General features: G+C 42.8%; 1 protein-coding gene across 6 annotated transcripts in view; it reads left to right on the top strand.

Moving 5' to 3' along the window:
* DEPDC5 (DEP domain containing 5, GATOR1 subcomplex subunit) overlaps positions 1–15601 on the top strand; it is an 88708-nt gene that overhangs the window by 6533 nt on the left and 66574 nt on the right. For all 6 annotated transcript variants that reach the window (XM_068238402.1, XM_068238407.1, XM_068238411.1 and 3 more), the window contains exons 4-7: positions 7936–7982; positions 8073–8158; positions 10488–10571; positions 11861–11910. In XM_068238402.1, coding sequence (XP_068094503.1) covers positions 7936–7982; positions 8073–8158; positions 10488–10571; positions 11861–11910 — 267 coding nt within the window. The remainder of the gene's footprint in view (positions 1–7935; positions 7983–8072; positions 8159–10487; positions 10572–11860; positions 11911–15601) is intronic.

Genomic DNA, 15601 nt, shown 5'->3' with positions numbered 1-15601 from the left:
GGGCTCCTGCGTCCACCAGTATCTATGTGGGGTGTAGCCATCCCGCTCACTATAGCAACCACATGACGCTTTGAAACATAAGCATTTATTACGCTTCCAGCTGTACAGAGAGGAAGGGAGGGTGCGACCTTAGATCACATGGCTGCAGCATCACCACTGACGCGCGCCTGCGATCACTCTAGCTGGCCGCGCCCATCCCTTCCTCCATTTCTCTGCGCAGCTTACGCCCGGACCAATTATAGAGAAGAGGAGGGCCTCACATAGCGGACCGGAAGTATGCGGATGACGCATACTTAAGTCCGCTATCGTTCTAGTCACTTCGTGCACTTCCCCTTAGAAGAAGCCAGGCACTTTGCCCTGCGAAACGGTCGTCAGGCCGTGCACCACTTGGCGCCCACACCTGCCACCTCCCCACAACCAGGTACAGCACCTTGTACATTTGCAAGTGACTTTTTGTTTACCAACATGCTGCACGAAAATATCTACTGCACATTGTCACATCTACATATGGTTTGATACTTCCTGCATTGTTTACATCCATGCTGATATTAAAACTACAGTGCCAGACCTTTCATGCTCTTCTCTACATTAATTAGCCATGTGCCTGGCCGCTCTCTGCTCCTCCCCAACATTACTGAGCATGTGCAGACAGTCTAACGCGGCTTAAGCCGCTGTAACGCTATAGTATGCTGCACTTTCTGAAGAACGTGCAGCGTTACATGTAACGCAACGTGGGCAGTGTGAACAGCCCACTTGTGTTACATTGCTGTGCGTTGGGGGAGCGTTACAGGCTGCACTAATGTGCGCCTGTAACGTCCCTGTGTGGAAGCAGCCTAAGAGTGGACATTTATCCAAAGGCTTGCATATTGGTCTTCACAAAGCTGGAGCAATGTAAGGCAGAATTTTAACAGTATAGTGTCACATTTTAAATCGGTATGTAACTGCAGATCATCACTTACAGGGTGTAACCAAAAAAGAGAAGTCTATAGATTGCTTCAGTGCAGGGCTGTAAAAATGATTCTTGTTTTGCCTTTGCATTCCAAACTGGTGTGCAGAACTGCTGGTTTTATAGCACACTTAAACTCACAAAAGGAACAAGATATTCATAGATGAGCCTCTTAGTTGATAGAAAAATGCAGAAAACCTTTTATTGATACATACTTAAGTGTGGGACAACCACTCCACTGGGGACAATACGCAATCAAATCCAGGGTTGTGGAGTCGTGGAGTCGGAGTCGGAGCAATTTTGGGTGCCTGGAGTCGGAGTAAGGAAAAAATGCACCGACTCCGACTCCTAATGAATTTGTAACTGTAATTAAAATAGAAAATATGATAAAATGTTCTATTTCTCACATAATAGTCATTAAAAATAATGTGTATATATACAGTATATATACAGTAATAGCTGTGCTCAGTCCACAAAAATGAAATAAACCAATCAAAATTAGTTACTTGTGCTGCTTCAATAAAGCAGTCCCCGTATTTTTAAAGTCAGATATACACCACTGATTGTGACTGTATATATGATGTGCACACAGGAATCTTATATATACTAAATAACGTCTATGCTGTAAGAATAAAGCCTGATGTGTAGCCGTGTCACTAATAGAGATGGTCAATGAGATGGAAATAATTCTGCGTTGATTCTGATTTATGCAAATGTAGGCACTCTCTTTGCTCATTAAATCAAATAATTTGATATGTTGTTAAAATTTGGTTTGGTGACTACAAATTAAAGGGTACCTGAGACGGATGAAAAGTAAAGTTTTATACATACCTGGGGCTTCCTCCAGCCCCCTTTAGGTCAATCAGTCCCTCGCTGTCCTCCGCCACCTGGATGCTTCTGCTATGAGTCCTGGTAATTCAGCCAGTCAGCGCAGTCCAGCCACGTGCCGCTCCTACAGCCAGGAGCGTTCTGCACCTGCGTAATAGTGCTGCGCAGGTGTAGTACGCTCCCGGCAGCGGAGTGTGTGCATGCGCACTACGCCAGACTGGCTCAAGTACCTGGACTCAGCAGAAGATCCAGGTGGCGGAGGACAGCGAGGGACTGATTAGCCTGAAGGGGGCTGGAGGAAGTACCAGGTATGTACAAAACTATAATTTCATCTGTCTCAGGTTTACTTTGTTACACAGTACTATACTCTACATATGCACTCCCTACAGAGCTTTAGGGAATCCACTGAGAATGTTGTGCACATTGAACACAGAGGTGTTGTCTATCACCCATAAACCTGGTTCAGATTTTACATGAAGAATGTGTAATAGAGGAAGAATCTCCTTATTCCCCTGCAGAGTACCTGCACATCACTCTTACATGTACCCACAGTTACACTGCCTAGGGCCTGATCAATGTTCAGATTGTGCATGAAGAATGTGTAATAGAGGAAGAATCTCCTTATTCCCCTGCAGAGTACCTGCACATCATTCTTACATGCACCCACAGTTACATTGCCTAGGGCCTGATAGATGTTGTTTGTTCCGGTTTGTACCTTTTACAAGTACTCTTACCAAGGACTAGTTTTATTCTAAAGGGAATAAATATAGTAGTCTACATATTCTTCTCACTTCAGTTGTCTTGTAAAATTCCTAAGCGTTGGCAATAAGAGACGAATTTCACGTTACATACTGTTAATCAACAAAATTGTAATATGCAAATTAGGAGTCGGAGTCGAGGAGTCTGAGTCGGTGGAATCCTAAACTGAGGAGTCTGAGTCGGTGGATTTTTGGACCGACTCCACAGCCCTGTTAAAATCAATAAAAAAAGTTAGCCAGGGACTCGACCTCAATCAGTCATACAAAGCCGTTGCTTAGCACTCCTGGAATCCAGCGACAACTCCTCAGTTGCAAATGGACGCCGTCCTGCCGGGCTTCCGGGATCAGCGCCCATGTGTGGCGCGGCTGCGTCTCTCTAGGTGCGCGCACGCACCCTTAGTTAGTTTATGCTTGCTTAAGGGGGCATAGCCACAGCACTGGCGCTAAGGCCAGGGTATTTAAACCCTGACGTATTGCTGCTGCATTGTCCACGCCGTTCCTGCATGTCTGTCACACCAGTCTGCTGTGTCACACTGGTCTGCCCTGTTAGTACGGCCCTTGCCTGTCCAGTCGGTCCTAGCACTTCAGTACTTAGTCTCCTTCCATAGCAAGGTAACCCCTTCTGTTTTTCTCATATCTGGTTGGGTGGTCCTAGCGGTTGTGACCTGTTGAGCAACCGGCAGCAAAGTAGTCTGCCACCCATTATGATAATATAGTTCATTCATATGTAATGTGGAATATGCTTTCTTGACGGGAATAAAGGCACAAATAAGACAGGTGCAAATGTTGCGTCAACTGTAATAGCTTTTGCCACAGTTTGTAAGTGGCTAAAAATATAGGTCTGAAGAACCCTGGGAAAATAAGTTTACTAATAACGTAGATGGGGGAATGTAGCATCAATAGAATCAGACAAATCCTAAATTGCACTCCTCCTATCTAATAGTTTGTATAAGCCTTGTGTGTGCCAGTAGCACAACAGTATACACAGCGTATTCAAAGTAAGGAACCCTAAATCCCTCTACTGCAAAGTAGTAGTAAATAACATGTTATTGCTTGTACTATGTTACCATATTCTTATGAATTTTCATGTTTCCATTATAAACTGTAAAATACCTTATTTACTTGCAGTCATGTGATCCCAGACTAGGCTTTCCTGATAGGCCACGTTCTTCCCATCCCTTTTCTTATAGAGTGCTGCAGAAGGCTTTATGATGACCTTACCCCCTCAAAAGGCGAATTAACAAATGGGTGCTGAATTCTACATGGGTGCAGTTTATATGTTTGACTTTCAGAAGCTAAAATTAAACTTTTTGGGAAAGCAACAGTTGGGGCCGGATTTCTGAAAAGACCACAAAGGCAATGGTGCTGAAAAAAAACAGAAGAGTGGCAGGATTTGGGAGAGATAAGAGGCCACATGTCAAAGTAATTAGTGATTAGTGCCAGGGTTGTAGAAAGCAGAACTCTTGATCCAGTAAGAAGTTTTCCTGTACAACACAAATTCATAGGAGTATTAGCTCCACTTTAGAATTCTAGCTGTCAGATAATGGAGTGGGCCAGCTGCCCTTCATTTCTTCCTCCAAACCCTTACCAGGGTCATAAATCTTAAACATAAAGAGATTTTTTCCCCTACAAAAATGTATGGCAGCAGCCTCTATGCTCAAGCTTAACCCCTTGCAGGCTCATTTGAAAGGTATTTGATGAGAATTGTACCGTGTTAAGGTGGCCATACACTCGTTAGATTAGCAGCAGATAGATCATCAGATTTCTGATCTATCTGATGTGTTTAGGAACATTTTTTACTAGGAACAAATTTCCAATAGATTTCAGTATGAAATCTATTGAAAATCGATCTGATGGCATTTTTTTGCCATCAGATTTGCATTAGGGCCAATGCAAAATGATAAGCAATCTCAACAGATCGACCTAGATTTTCCACCCTGCCAGATCGATTGAGATTGATCGAAATCGGCCGCAAATCGATCGATTTGGGAATTTAAAAGAATAGATTTCTGATCGTTCGATCGATTCTATAGCATTGATCGATCGATCGATTGCTGAAATCAACCATTGTATGGGCCCCTTTAGCCATCAGTAAGAGAATCAGTAAAATGAATGAGTCTGAAGAAGGCATAGCAATAAAAGCAGCATTTCAATATGCATGGGTGCGTCTTTTTTTTTTTTTTTCTTTCTTCAAACTCAATAGCCTTGCTGTCCTAAATTCCATTGTTATCAGGTCAGCAGCAATGGATTTGGTTACCAGATTGTCATAGAACAGACCATGTTAATAGGTAAACAGAAGACAGATTAACTGTTCTTTAAAGGTACATACACATGTCTGATTTTTTTTTTTCCAAACGATCGGTCGTTTAGACCGGTCATTTGGACGTCAAGTCAAAGGTGTGTACAAACGATCGTTCAGCTGAAAAGACTGGTTTTGACTGATCCGTCAAGCATAATGCCAATATGTGATATGCAATACAGAACTTTGTGCATTACAAATTGTGATATTTGTTTGCTTAAAAACCTGAATCTGCATTAGGACTTCAAAGCTCAGCTTCAGGCATAAATCTAAATAAACCATATAATGGCTCATTAATCAGAGCATTGGTATCGTCTTAATGTTAAATTATATTTCTGTATCTAAAAAAAAGTTCTTGATTTGTTGATCATGTGACTAGCTGCAGCTGGGTGCAGGAAGTCTATTTCAGGCTCTGTGAGTGAGGCCTGGATTGCAGCATACTCTGTTCATACTTCAAGAGTGAAGCAGGAAAAATAGGCACCTATTAATAAGCTGCAAATGGGGGCAGAGAAAGGAAATTTGGGCGCACGGCAGTGGCTTATATTTTCCTTCTTTGCTGCAAAACATGGCTTTTATAATGGCCACAATATGCGGCAATCAAGGTACATTTTGGCGCCAGGAGCCGTCTGATTAGCGGTAGTGATTTGTAATATCAGAGCTGAGGCTTGCAGAAATGCAAACACTGGCATTGGATTGCCGCAATACCACTATTCTGCAATGCAATTCCAGTTCTTGTGTATTTCTGCAAGCATTTTCGCTATTCCGCAATGCGATGCCGCTGTTTGCATTTCTGCAATGCAATGCTGCTATAACCCAACGTAATGCCGCTATTAGCATCTCTGCAAGCCCCAGCACCTGAGGTTATTTCAAGTTACTACCAATAATCGGGTGCCTCCAGGTGCTGAAATTTAACTTGATTGCTGCGCATCACGGCTTTGCGGTAGAGTAGGGGAGGAAAGCCTTAGGGGGGTTTAGGGTTAGGTGCCACCAGGGGGGTTTAACTATAGGCACCACCAAGGGGGGGGGGGTCATTGGGTTAGGCACCACCAGGGGGTTCTTAGGTTTAGGCACCACCGGCGGGGGGGTCTTAGGGTTAGGCATCAGTAAAGGGAGGGAGCTATTTGGAAAACAGAACTGAGTTCCACCAACGCTCTTTTGCATAGATAACTCAAGTGATTTAACTCTTCCTGTACTGGAAAACATGATACTTTTTTTTTTTTTTTTTTTTACTTTGCTCTATTTGTTATCTGTACTACACATACAATTCATTATCTCATAAGTTTATTTTCACTTCAGATTTGCTTTAAAGAGGACCTGAGGCAGAAAAAACATACTATTTGAACCAGCTCTTCTCCCTGAGTTCAACGATCCGCTCCTGCGTACATATGTAATCGCCGCTGGGAGAGTTGGGCACAGGATACAGCCGGTATATGGCTTATCCTGCTGCTGCACAAGTTCCAGCGACGTTAATTACTATTCCCCCTCTAGGTCCACATGGATAGTGGGGAATTATAGTGTTTTAAAATGTAACTTCTGCTCCGTCTTCTGACAGCGCAGAAGTTACTCACTGTGCGCCCAATTGCCCGCCGCTCTTTGCCATCCTGTGGTGCTCCATTCATCCGCTAAGTTGCAGGGAAGTTTTATTCTTTTTTTTTTTTAAGTTGGCCACGACCCCAGAAATCACGATGCTGCAGCATCTCTGCTCCCACAGAGCTCTCTGAGAACTGTGAAGTGACACATAAGGGTGGGAAAGGGGTGGAAAGATTCAGGGAATGGCTCAGAGAAAAGGCGTTCCTAACCCCAGAGTGGGTGCTCCAGAGTTCCTGCAAAGGATGCCCCTTCCCCTATTAGTATGCTGACAAGCTGCTTGTTGGCAATTACAGGGGGGCACAGTAACGGGAAGGGGGGACAGAGAGCAGTGCAAAGAGGACATTTGTCACTGAGCAAAGAACGTGCATTGGTGTCCATTTGTAGAATAGCACTCGTCTCGGTACACTTTAATGGCTGCAGCTCTCTAGCATTTTGAGTCTAACCGGAGAAAAGCGCTATATGTTGGTAGTATTATTATTATTATTATTATTATTTATAAGCACTTTGCCACTTATAAAGCCCTATCCCAAGTGCATTAGTTAATATATGAAGAAAAAAACTGTATGTAAAATGTTGTTTGCCATGTATAAAATGATGCATTAGATCAGGTCCCTAGGTGCACACTGCTGATGGCTGATGCCTCCTGCTCTCTCCTAGCTTTCACAAAATTTGAAATTCAGCCCCATCCAGTTATGTACCCATAGTGACAAGGGTCATGTGACAGGAGGGCAGGTCTAATTGCTCTCATAACCATGTTTTCCTTGTGACTGAAAGCCAATCCCTGAGTGTTTAGTAACTGAAGAGCCATGGCTACAACAAACACTGCATCTGGATCTGCAGTTCACTAACTTTAGTGAAATCCGTCAGTATAACAGGGGGTCATACTGACTGCTTCACTAAAGTTATTTGGTCACTTGATAATGTCAGTGTTCCAACTTCCAGAAAGAGGAAAGGGAGGAACAAGCCTCAGTACAGTAGAATCTTGTTATAGTAAACTCTGATGTAGTAAACCTCTGTCTTTAGCAAAATCAGTCCCCAGGTCCCGAACACGTGCCTGTAAGACTATACAATGCATGACCAATCCTGATATAATAAACTTTGCGTTGGTCCATGAAAAGTGTGTCAGGCAATGTTTTTAGGATTGTGTTTATACTGTAAGACTTTTTATGATAATTCCCATGAAATTGGTATTTGTATCCCTGTTATGATAAAATAAAGTGTTATAATTTTTTAGTAAACCCCCAATTTGTTCTGCTGTGTTTGCATTGTTGTATCATTGCCGGTGCTGGCAGCTCTGCTCTCTCTTGCTTCACCATAGAGTCAGCCAAGAGCTAAAAAGCTGTATGGGAAATGGGTGACAAATGATCCAGAACAATTGATTCAGTTGACTATCATTGCAAGTGCTTATGGGCCTTGAGTCATCATGTTTTTCTTACCATATATGCACTCATAAATAAATATGGCTGAGCTGGGATTAAAAGGCATCTGTGAACCATTTGTTTGTGTATCTACAGCCCTCTCTTGCTGCAAGTGAAGTCTCTGAAGGAAGATTTGCAGAAAGGTAATCTTTGTGATTTGTTTTTACAGTTTCCATTGCTAATTAGCCTTGTCCTTGTATATTCGTCCAGCTGACCAGTCTCTTTCTGTGCAGAAACTGTTAGTATTGACCAGACAGTGGCTCAAGTTTTTCGTCTAAGGCCATATCAAGATGTTTTTGTCAATGTGGTTCATCCAAAGGTAAATTCATGGTCTCATTTACATAAAGCTAAGCATTAATAGTTCACACAAACATATTTACTTAACCAGTTCACCCCCAAGGGTTTTTATCCTAACGGACCAGAGCAATTTTCAGTTGTCAGCGCTCCTCCCTTTTATTCCCTAATAACTTTATTACTACTTATCACAAGAAAATGATCTATACCTCGTTTTTTTCGCCACCAATTAGGCTTTCTGTGGATAGTACATTTTGCTAAGAATTTTTTTATTCTAAATGCATTTTAATGAGAAAAACAGAAAAAAAAAGAAAAAAAATCATTATTTCTCAGTGTTCAGCCTTTATAGTTTTAAAATTAAACATTCTCCTGTGGATAAAACAAACACGTTTTATTTGCCCAGTGGTCCCGATAATTAAACCGTTTAGATTATGTCCCTACCACAATGTATGGCGACAGTATATTATTTTGAAATATAAGTGGTTATTTTTCTGTTTGTTCTGGCCATAATTACAAGCCCCTATGTAATAAATTAAAATTAATTTTCCCCCATAAAATATAGAATAAAAAAAGGTGAGTCCCTAAGGTAACTATTTATTTATTTTTTTTAAGCTGATTTTTTTTTTTACAAGTGTTTTTTTTGGGGGGGAGGGTTGGAAGTGTAATTTTATTAATGATGTGTATATACTTGAAAATGTATGTATTTTGTAAGTGTAATATACTTTTTGGCCACAAGATGGCGCTGGTTAACACTCATAGGACGTGTTCACTTTTTTTTTTTTTTTTTTACACACTTTATTAAACTGTTACATTTCCTGTTTATGTGAATGGACGTAGCCGCTGTTCGCGGTCACGTCCATTCACTCCAGGCACTGCGATTGGGTAGAGGACTGTTCAGTCCTCTTCCCCAATCGCCCAGCACGGGATCCCGACGGTAATGGCGGCGGTAGCGGCGGACACACGGCGGTAGCAGCGGCGGGAATGCGCGACGTATTAAAACGTCATGTTGCTGTTAATAGCGGTAAGCATGACGTTTTAATACGTTAGGATGGCGGTAAATGGTTAAAGGAATACTATCAATACCCAAGTGTTCTAAAATGACAATGTACAAATAATGTCGAAGTAGCTGTGTAAACATTTTCCTACTTTTCATGTTAAATATCAGACGCAAAAGCTGTAATTTATTGAGGGTAGGATTTAGCTGTGCATAGAAGGATCCACAGACCAAGTGCTGGTAGAAAAATGCTGTTGTTCTTTATTCAAAAGATTCCACATGACATGGCAATAAAACCACAAGGTTCAACTGACGCGTGTCGGGCTTACAATCTGCCCTTAGTCTGAGAATTGGCCTGGCTTTCCTGGTCCTGCACCTGCTGGTCTGATTTGAGGGGGTAGAGCGTTTTGAACTTTCCCACTGCTCTAGGATTTAGCTGTATTGGGACAAATCAATTGCAGAAGGGGTGTCTGCTTCAATGCACAGCCAGAGTTGCATATCAGACTACAGAATGCAAATATCAAACATATCAAACTCTGAAAGCAAAAACAGTATGAAAAGCTGTGACAATTAGTTACATTTCCTCTGCTCTCTTCAGACACCTCAGTCAGAAACACAGGACACAGAAGCTGCAGCTGTTGGGAGCTTTCTCTCTGTCACACACAGAGTTACACATAGAGTTAACTGGTCAAGTGTGAGGGGAATTTCCCCTCTCCTCATGGCTCAGTCTGTCAGTTTTGGCGTTAGTAAAGTTTGAAAGTATTTTGATAACCGTAAACAAAGAGGTTGCTACTAAAATGTATACACCAGTACTTAGCAGCACTTCCCAAACATTCCTGTGTCAACTGAAAAAAATATGTGAATCAATAGTATTCCTTTAATAATCACTTATGCTGCTTCTAAAAGTAATACCTATGTATAAAGGGTCTAGCTCGGGGTTAGTCCCTTCCTCGTGCACAGCAGTGACTCACATTGGCCTGTAAAAGCTGTGCAGTTTGGTCCGTTTACAACTGACATGTCAGCCAGTGCCATTGCGATGTGTCACAACCAGGTAGTAGGCTATGGAGGAGTGTGGCGATGCTGGGCAGTGAGTGAGGCAAAAAGTGTGCCGTGCGGCCGAGAACATTTGAGGGAGCTGCCATAGGCCGCAATGGGAATTATGGTTCTAGCGGCGTTCAGTGAGTAATTTGTTAGTAGCTAGTACAGGCCTCCTATTCAGCCCAGAAAATTGAATATTATGGATCTACAGGTATTTGTGTCAATGCACAGCTGAGCCTGCTTCACACTGTACTATAAACTTACAGTACAGATAAGATGAGACACTAAAGCGTTTCTATGTTTTTGTGTGTATGTATCCTAGGATGTGACACTTGACCTTGTGGAGTTGACCTTTAAGGACCAGTACATAGGGCGTGGGGATATGTGGAGACTGAAAAAGAGCTTGGTAAGTTCTAAGTGTACAAAACATGGTGACAAGGAGATACTGCATTTTCATTCTTGTTCACAGTGAAATATGAAAAAGTAAACTTATTTTAGTTTTTTACCACAAACACTACCTTAAAGGACAACTGTGAAAGCTGATAATTTGGCAGAAGTCTTGTAATAGAGGGGAGAAACTTGGGAATAATAAATAGTTATGAGCGAATTGTTTTACGTGTGCCCCTGAACTGCACCGCTCAAAGAGCATCTCATATAAGAGGAGTCTGCATCAGAATATAGAAGAGACCATTCGTCATGAGGAATGGCGTTATGTGTGGAATCTATAGTGTGGCAAAGTCTGAGGAGTCCTCCTCCTGTGTGATGACCAAGTAATGCTCCCTCTCTGCAGTGTTCTATTGTGCTTATAGTAAACCATCTTGGCTGTCTGCTGTTGCACAGAAACAGTAAACTGTGTACACTATGTAGGGGTGGGCGGGAGGATTTATTGTATTAGTGGGGAGGCACCTTTGCATCTATATTTTGTGTTGATATACACTCAATTCCTGTTTCCTAGTGCAGCCTGTGGAAACGCGATCCCCACAGGCTGCGTGCACCCCAGAATATATTAAAATGTGCCCATCCAATGATACACAAAAGCCTCCCAGCCATCCAGGCATAGCGTACACTGATTACTGTTGCAATGGCGGACATCCGAAAAAATGATTCTCTCCACAAGCACAACAGAACACTTACGGGTATGTTGCTGCGATCATGCTGCTTTCAGCAGGGGGGTTGACTCGTCACACTACAGATTCAACACATATCAGGCACCCCCATGATGGATGGTCTCTTCTGCATTTGAATGGTGCCGTTTCAGGACACATTAAAAAAATTGCTTATAACTTATCATTCCCAAGTCTCTCTTCTCTTTTTTCAGGGCTTCTGCCAAAATCTTCAACTTTGATAGTTGTACTTTAATTTTCTGTTGATCATAACATTTTGTATTCTTGAAAATATTTCATTTGTAGCCAATTGCCATTTTGGACTGATGAAACTACATGGTTAGTGGTTAAATACAAACAAGAATGCATCCAGTAGAAACTACCATACTTTCCTTTGTTGGTAAATACTATGACTGGGATACATGAGAGCTTTCAGAGAAATGTTACTATTGAAAACTGAGTGGGCAGGACTTGACTTTCACATATTGCTTAAACCAGTGTCCTGAAAAAGACCGGTGAGTGTTCGACCTAATGATTAGCTTATTCCTTTTGGTCTACATTACTGAGCTCAGATCATACTTTGTACTTACAGGTCAGTTCTTGTGCATACATTACACAGAAGGTGGAGTTTGCAGGAATCAGGTAAGCTGACTTTTTTTTTCTGTGTTTGTGAAATAGTGAACATTTTATGCTCAGAAGTGGTCTATCTGGTTACTGCATGGAGAGCTCAGAGGAAGTGAACAGACCTCTTTCCTCTTTTTATTTTTTTTTTTGGCTCAGAAATAGTTAGTACTGTATGCCTGGCAATCAGATCAGATAACACATTGTAAAGGCAGTTTGGTTGTTGTTTGTTGTGTTTCACACATGGCTGATACAGGTAGTGTGAGTCTATTCAAAACACTTGAGTAGCATTTTTTTGGAGTGTAATATTCACCTTTCATCTTTCCAGATCACATACAGCTCTGCATGCGTATGGAAAAGGATACTCCAGTACATTATATGACCATTGATAGATTTGGTAGTGTTGAACTGTGTCATGTAATGATAAATTATTTTAGTTTATGATGTATTAAAGTGTACCTACATTATAAATTACACTTTGCTTTAAAGGGACACTTAAAGCGGAATATAACTCTGCATTTCAACTTTGCTCTAAAACATTATTTACAGTATATTATATGCAACCACAGTGTTCTCCCCAGAGCCTTTTACCAGGGCGGGCCGCCCGGGTCATCTCCCCCAAGCGCCCGGCTGATAATATCAGCGTTCTGTGTGCTCATTAGTTAGCAGCAGCGGCTGTCTCATTGCAGCCAGCTGCTGTCACTCAGGGATGCTGCCTCCGCCCTCCTCCTCAGCTCCCGGCAGTTGTGTGGAGGGGCGGGGAGTGCAGGTGACGTCACGCAGCTCAGTTCGTTGAGCAGCAGAATATCGGAGAGGAAGGGAGAAGATGCAAGATGCGTGGCTCAGTTCTCTCTGTGGAATGCAATGTTTAGCCAGACGCTCCTGTCCTCATCTCCCTGTATTCATCCAGCTGCCAGCCATTGCGTGTTTGTGTGTGTCTTGCTGGCTGCTGCTGAAGGAGGGGGGATGCTTGACCCTTTGACCTCCTGATTACCCTGCCCTGCGACTGAGTACCACGGGCTCTGACTAATGCCAGAAGTGTTACAGGTGAGAGGGAGCTGCAGAATGAGGGGGAGATAGGAGATGGTCACAGACTCGCAGGGCAAAGCCAGACAGCAGCAGAGTGATTAGTGACACCCTGGCCCCTTGACAACCATACACCCAGCTATATTCCGTGTGACTGACTGAATTTGAAAATGAAACTACCAAGATTTTTTCCCCATGTTTCCTATATACATGGGTGGTGTAAGAGGGGATATCTGGGGCCATAGCATGATATTCATAAGCTGCCTGCTTATCAATATCATGCCATGGCCCAGAAATCCTCTTTTCCTCACTAGGACCGCCCATGTATATAGGAAAAGCTGCTAGTTTCATTATCAAATCAGCTGAAGAGTAGTTAAAACTTTAAGAGACACTATTAGAAGAAAATGGCAAGCTACTTACCTGGGGCTTCCTCCAGCCCCTAAAGTTGTTCTTATTCCTTGCAGTCATTCTGGGTTGCTTTGTTCCTCTGCTGCCCCCTCTGAACTCTGCATGCGTGGCCACTTGCCACTCGCCTCCTCCATAATGTTCCCGTGTCCGGTAGCGTGCTGCACTTGCACAGTAACTAAAAATTGCTACTGTGCATGGGCAAAACGCTCCCACCCACAAGAGCATGATCGAGGAGGTGCGGTGATAAGGAACACAGCAGCTTGGAATGGCGGTGAGGGAGCAGGAGGGGATTCCTTTACACAAGACAGAGCCTAGCATGTCACTTTAAAGGGGTATGTGTGTGTGTGTGTGTGTGTGTGTGTGGGGGGGGGCGCGGGGGAAGTGATTCCCCACCTAGTAGCACCCAGAGTGTCTATCCCCACCCGGCTACTTTTTCATACCACCCGTCTGGAAAAAATTTCTGGGGAGAACACTGCAACCAGCATTATTTTTTTTTTTTTACTAGACCAGCATTGGAAGGGTTACACGGTGCTTTAAAGTTCCTGGAGATTTCTGCAGACGCATCGGAGGCTGACATAGATACATTTTGTTTACATAAATGTATCTAAGTGTTGAATGTGACTCATCTCTCTGACTGAGAAGGAGCTTGGAGGACAGCCAAAGAGTGTGTAACATTTATCAATAGATACATATAACTAGATAGAATGTAACAATCTGAACTTCTGCATATCTCTCCACGGAACTTTAAACCTCTGTGTTTAACCCTTCCAATGCTGGTCTAGTAAAAAAAAAATGCTTTTTGCATATAATATGCTGTAAATAATATTTTAGAGCAAAGTTGAAATGCAGGGTTATATTCCGCTTTAAGTCAAACAAAAAAATGAGTTTTACTCACCTGGGGCTTCCAATAGCCCCCTGCAGCTGTCCGGGGCCCACGCCGTCTCCCTCCGATCCTCCTGGCCCCGCCGGCAGCCACTTCCTGTTTCGGTGACAGGAGCTGACAGGCTGGGGATGCGAGTGATTCTTTGCGTTCCCGGCCTCAATAGCGCCCTCTATGCTGCTATAGCATATATCATATACCATATAGCAGCATAGAGGGTGCTAATGTGTTTGGGAATGCAAAGAATCGCTCGCGTTCCCGGCCTGTCAGCTCTTGTCACCGAAACCGGAAGTAGCCGCCGGCGGGGCCAGGTGGATCGGAGGGAGATGGCGAGGGCACCGGACAGCTGCAGGGGGCTATTGGAAGCCCTAGGTGAGTAAAACTCATTTTTTTTGTTTGACTTAAGTGTCCTTTAAACCTAACAAGTTGCCAAGATATATAAACTCACACATAAGAAAGTGTGATTTTCTCACCCCAGGGTCTGTATTCTATATATGGTCTTGAAATCCCCACCCACAGTGTGGAATTGGGCCAGGGGGATTTTTTTTCTTTCCAAACCATAGGTACAAAGGATGCTGGGGGATTAATGTCATAACTCCACCCATGTTCATGTTATCTAATCCAGGCAGGCAGACAGACCTCTGAAATAAGAATTATAGCAGACAGATGGGATAAGATAGGCTGCAGCAGTTCTTCTGTCTCACCTCTCTCCTACACACTGTGAAAATAGAAGTAATTTGATCCAGGCAGAAAAACAGCAGGGGAGGTAACCGGGCTGGAGGGGAGGGCACAATACTGAGGGTGTACTTAAAGAGAATCTGTACTCTAATATTCTTACAATAAAAAGCATACCATTCTATTCCTTTTCTCCTCTGCCCCTCTGTGCTGTTTCTGCCACTCTCTGCTGCAATCCTGGCTTGTAATTAACAGTTTTAGGCAGTGTTTACAAACAAACTAACCAGCTTGTGATAGGCTCACATAAACAGAGTGTGTGAGTCATACAGAGTGTGCAGGGGGCCTGCAGAGGGTATGTATCGCTTCTATCCAATCGCAAGCAGCCCTGCACATTCCACACATTCAAGCCTTAGCCGGACAGACACGACAGAGGAAAGGAGATAAGATTTATTACAGAGACAGTGCAATTAGGAAAGGCTGCAGTAAGCCAGAGCACATTAGAACAGGCATAGGAACTTATAGGATAGAACTAAGGCTGAAAAATTTGTTACAGTCTCTTTAAGCAAGGCTTCAGCATAAGGAAAAAGAAGGAAGTGCTACTACAGATATAAATGTGTGTCTGTTCTATCCAATGTCATAATAAGTATAACAAATATTACAATTCAATCCATCATGTTTAATACTTCATAGTTGTGTACTCGCTGTATTGCGTACACCATTATC

Source organism: Hyperolius riggenbachi, chromosome 1 (genome assembly GCF_040937935.1).
Source record: "Hyperolius riggenbachi isolate aHypRig1 chromosome 1, aHypRig1.pri, whole genome shotgun sequence".
Taxonomy (NCBI): Eukaryota; Metazoa; Chordata; class Amphibia; order Anura; family Hyperoliidae; genus Hyperolius; species Hyperolius riggenbachi.
This window is presented reverse-complemented; position numbering and strand designations above follow the sequence as displayed.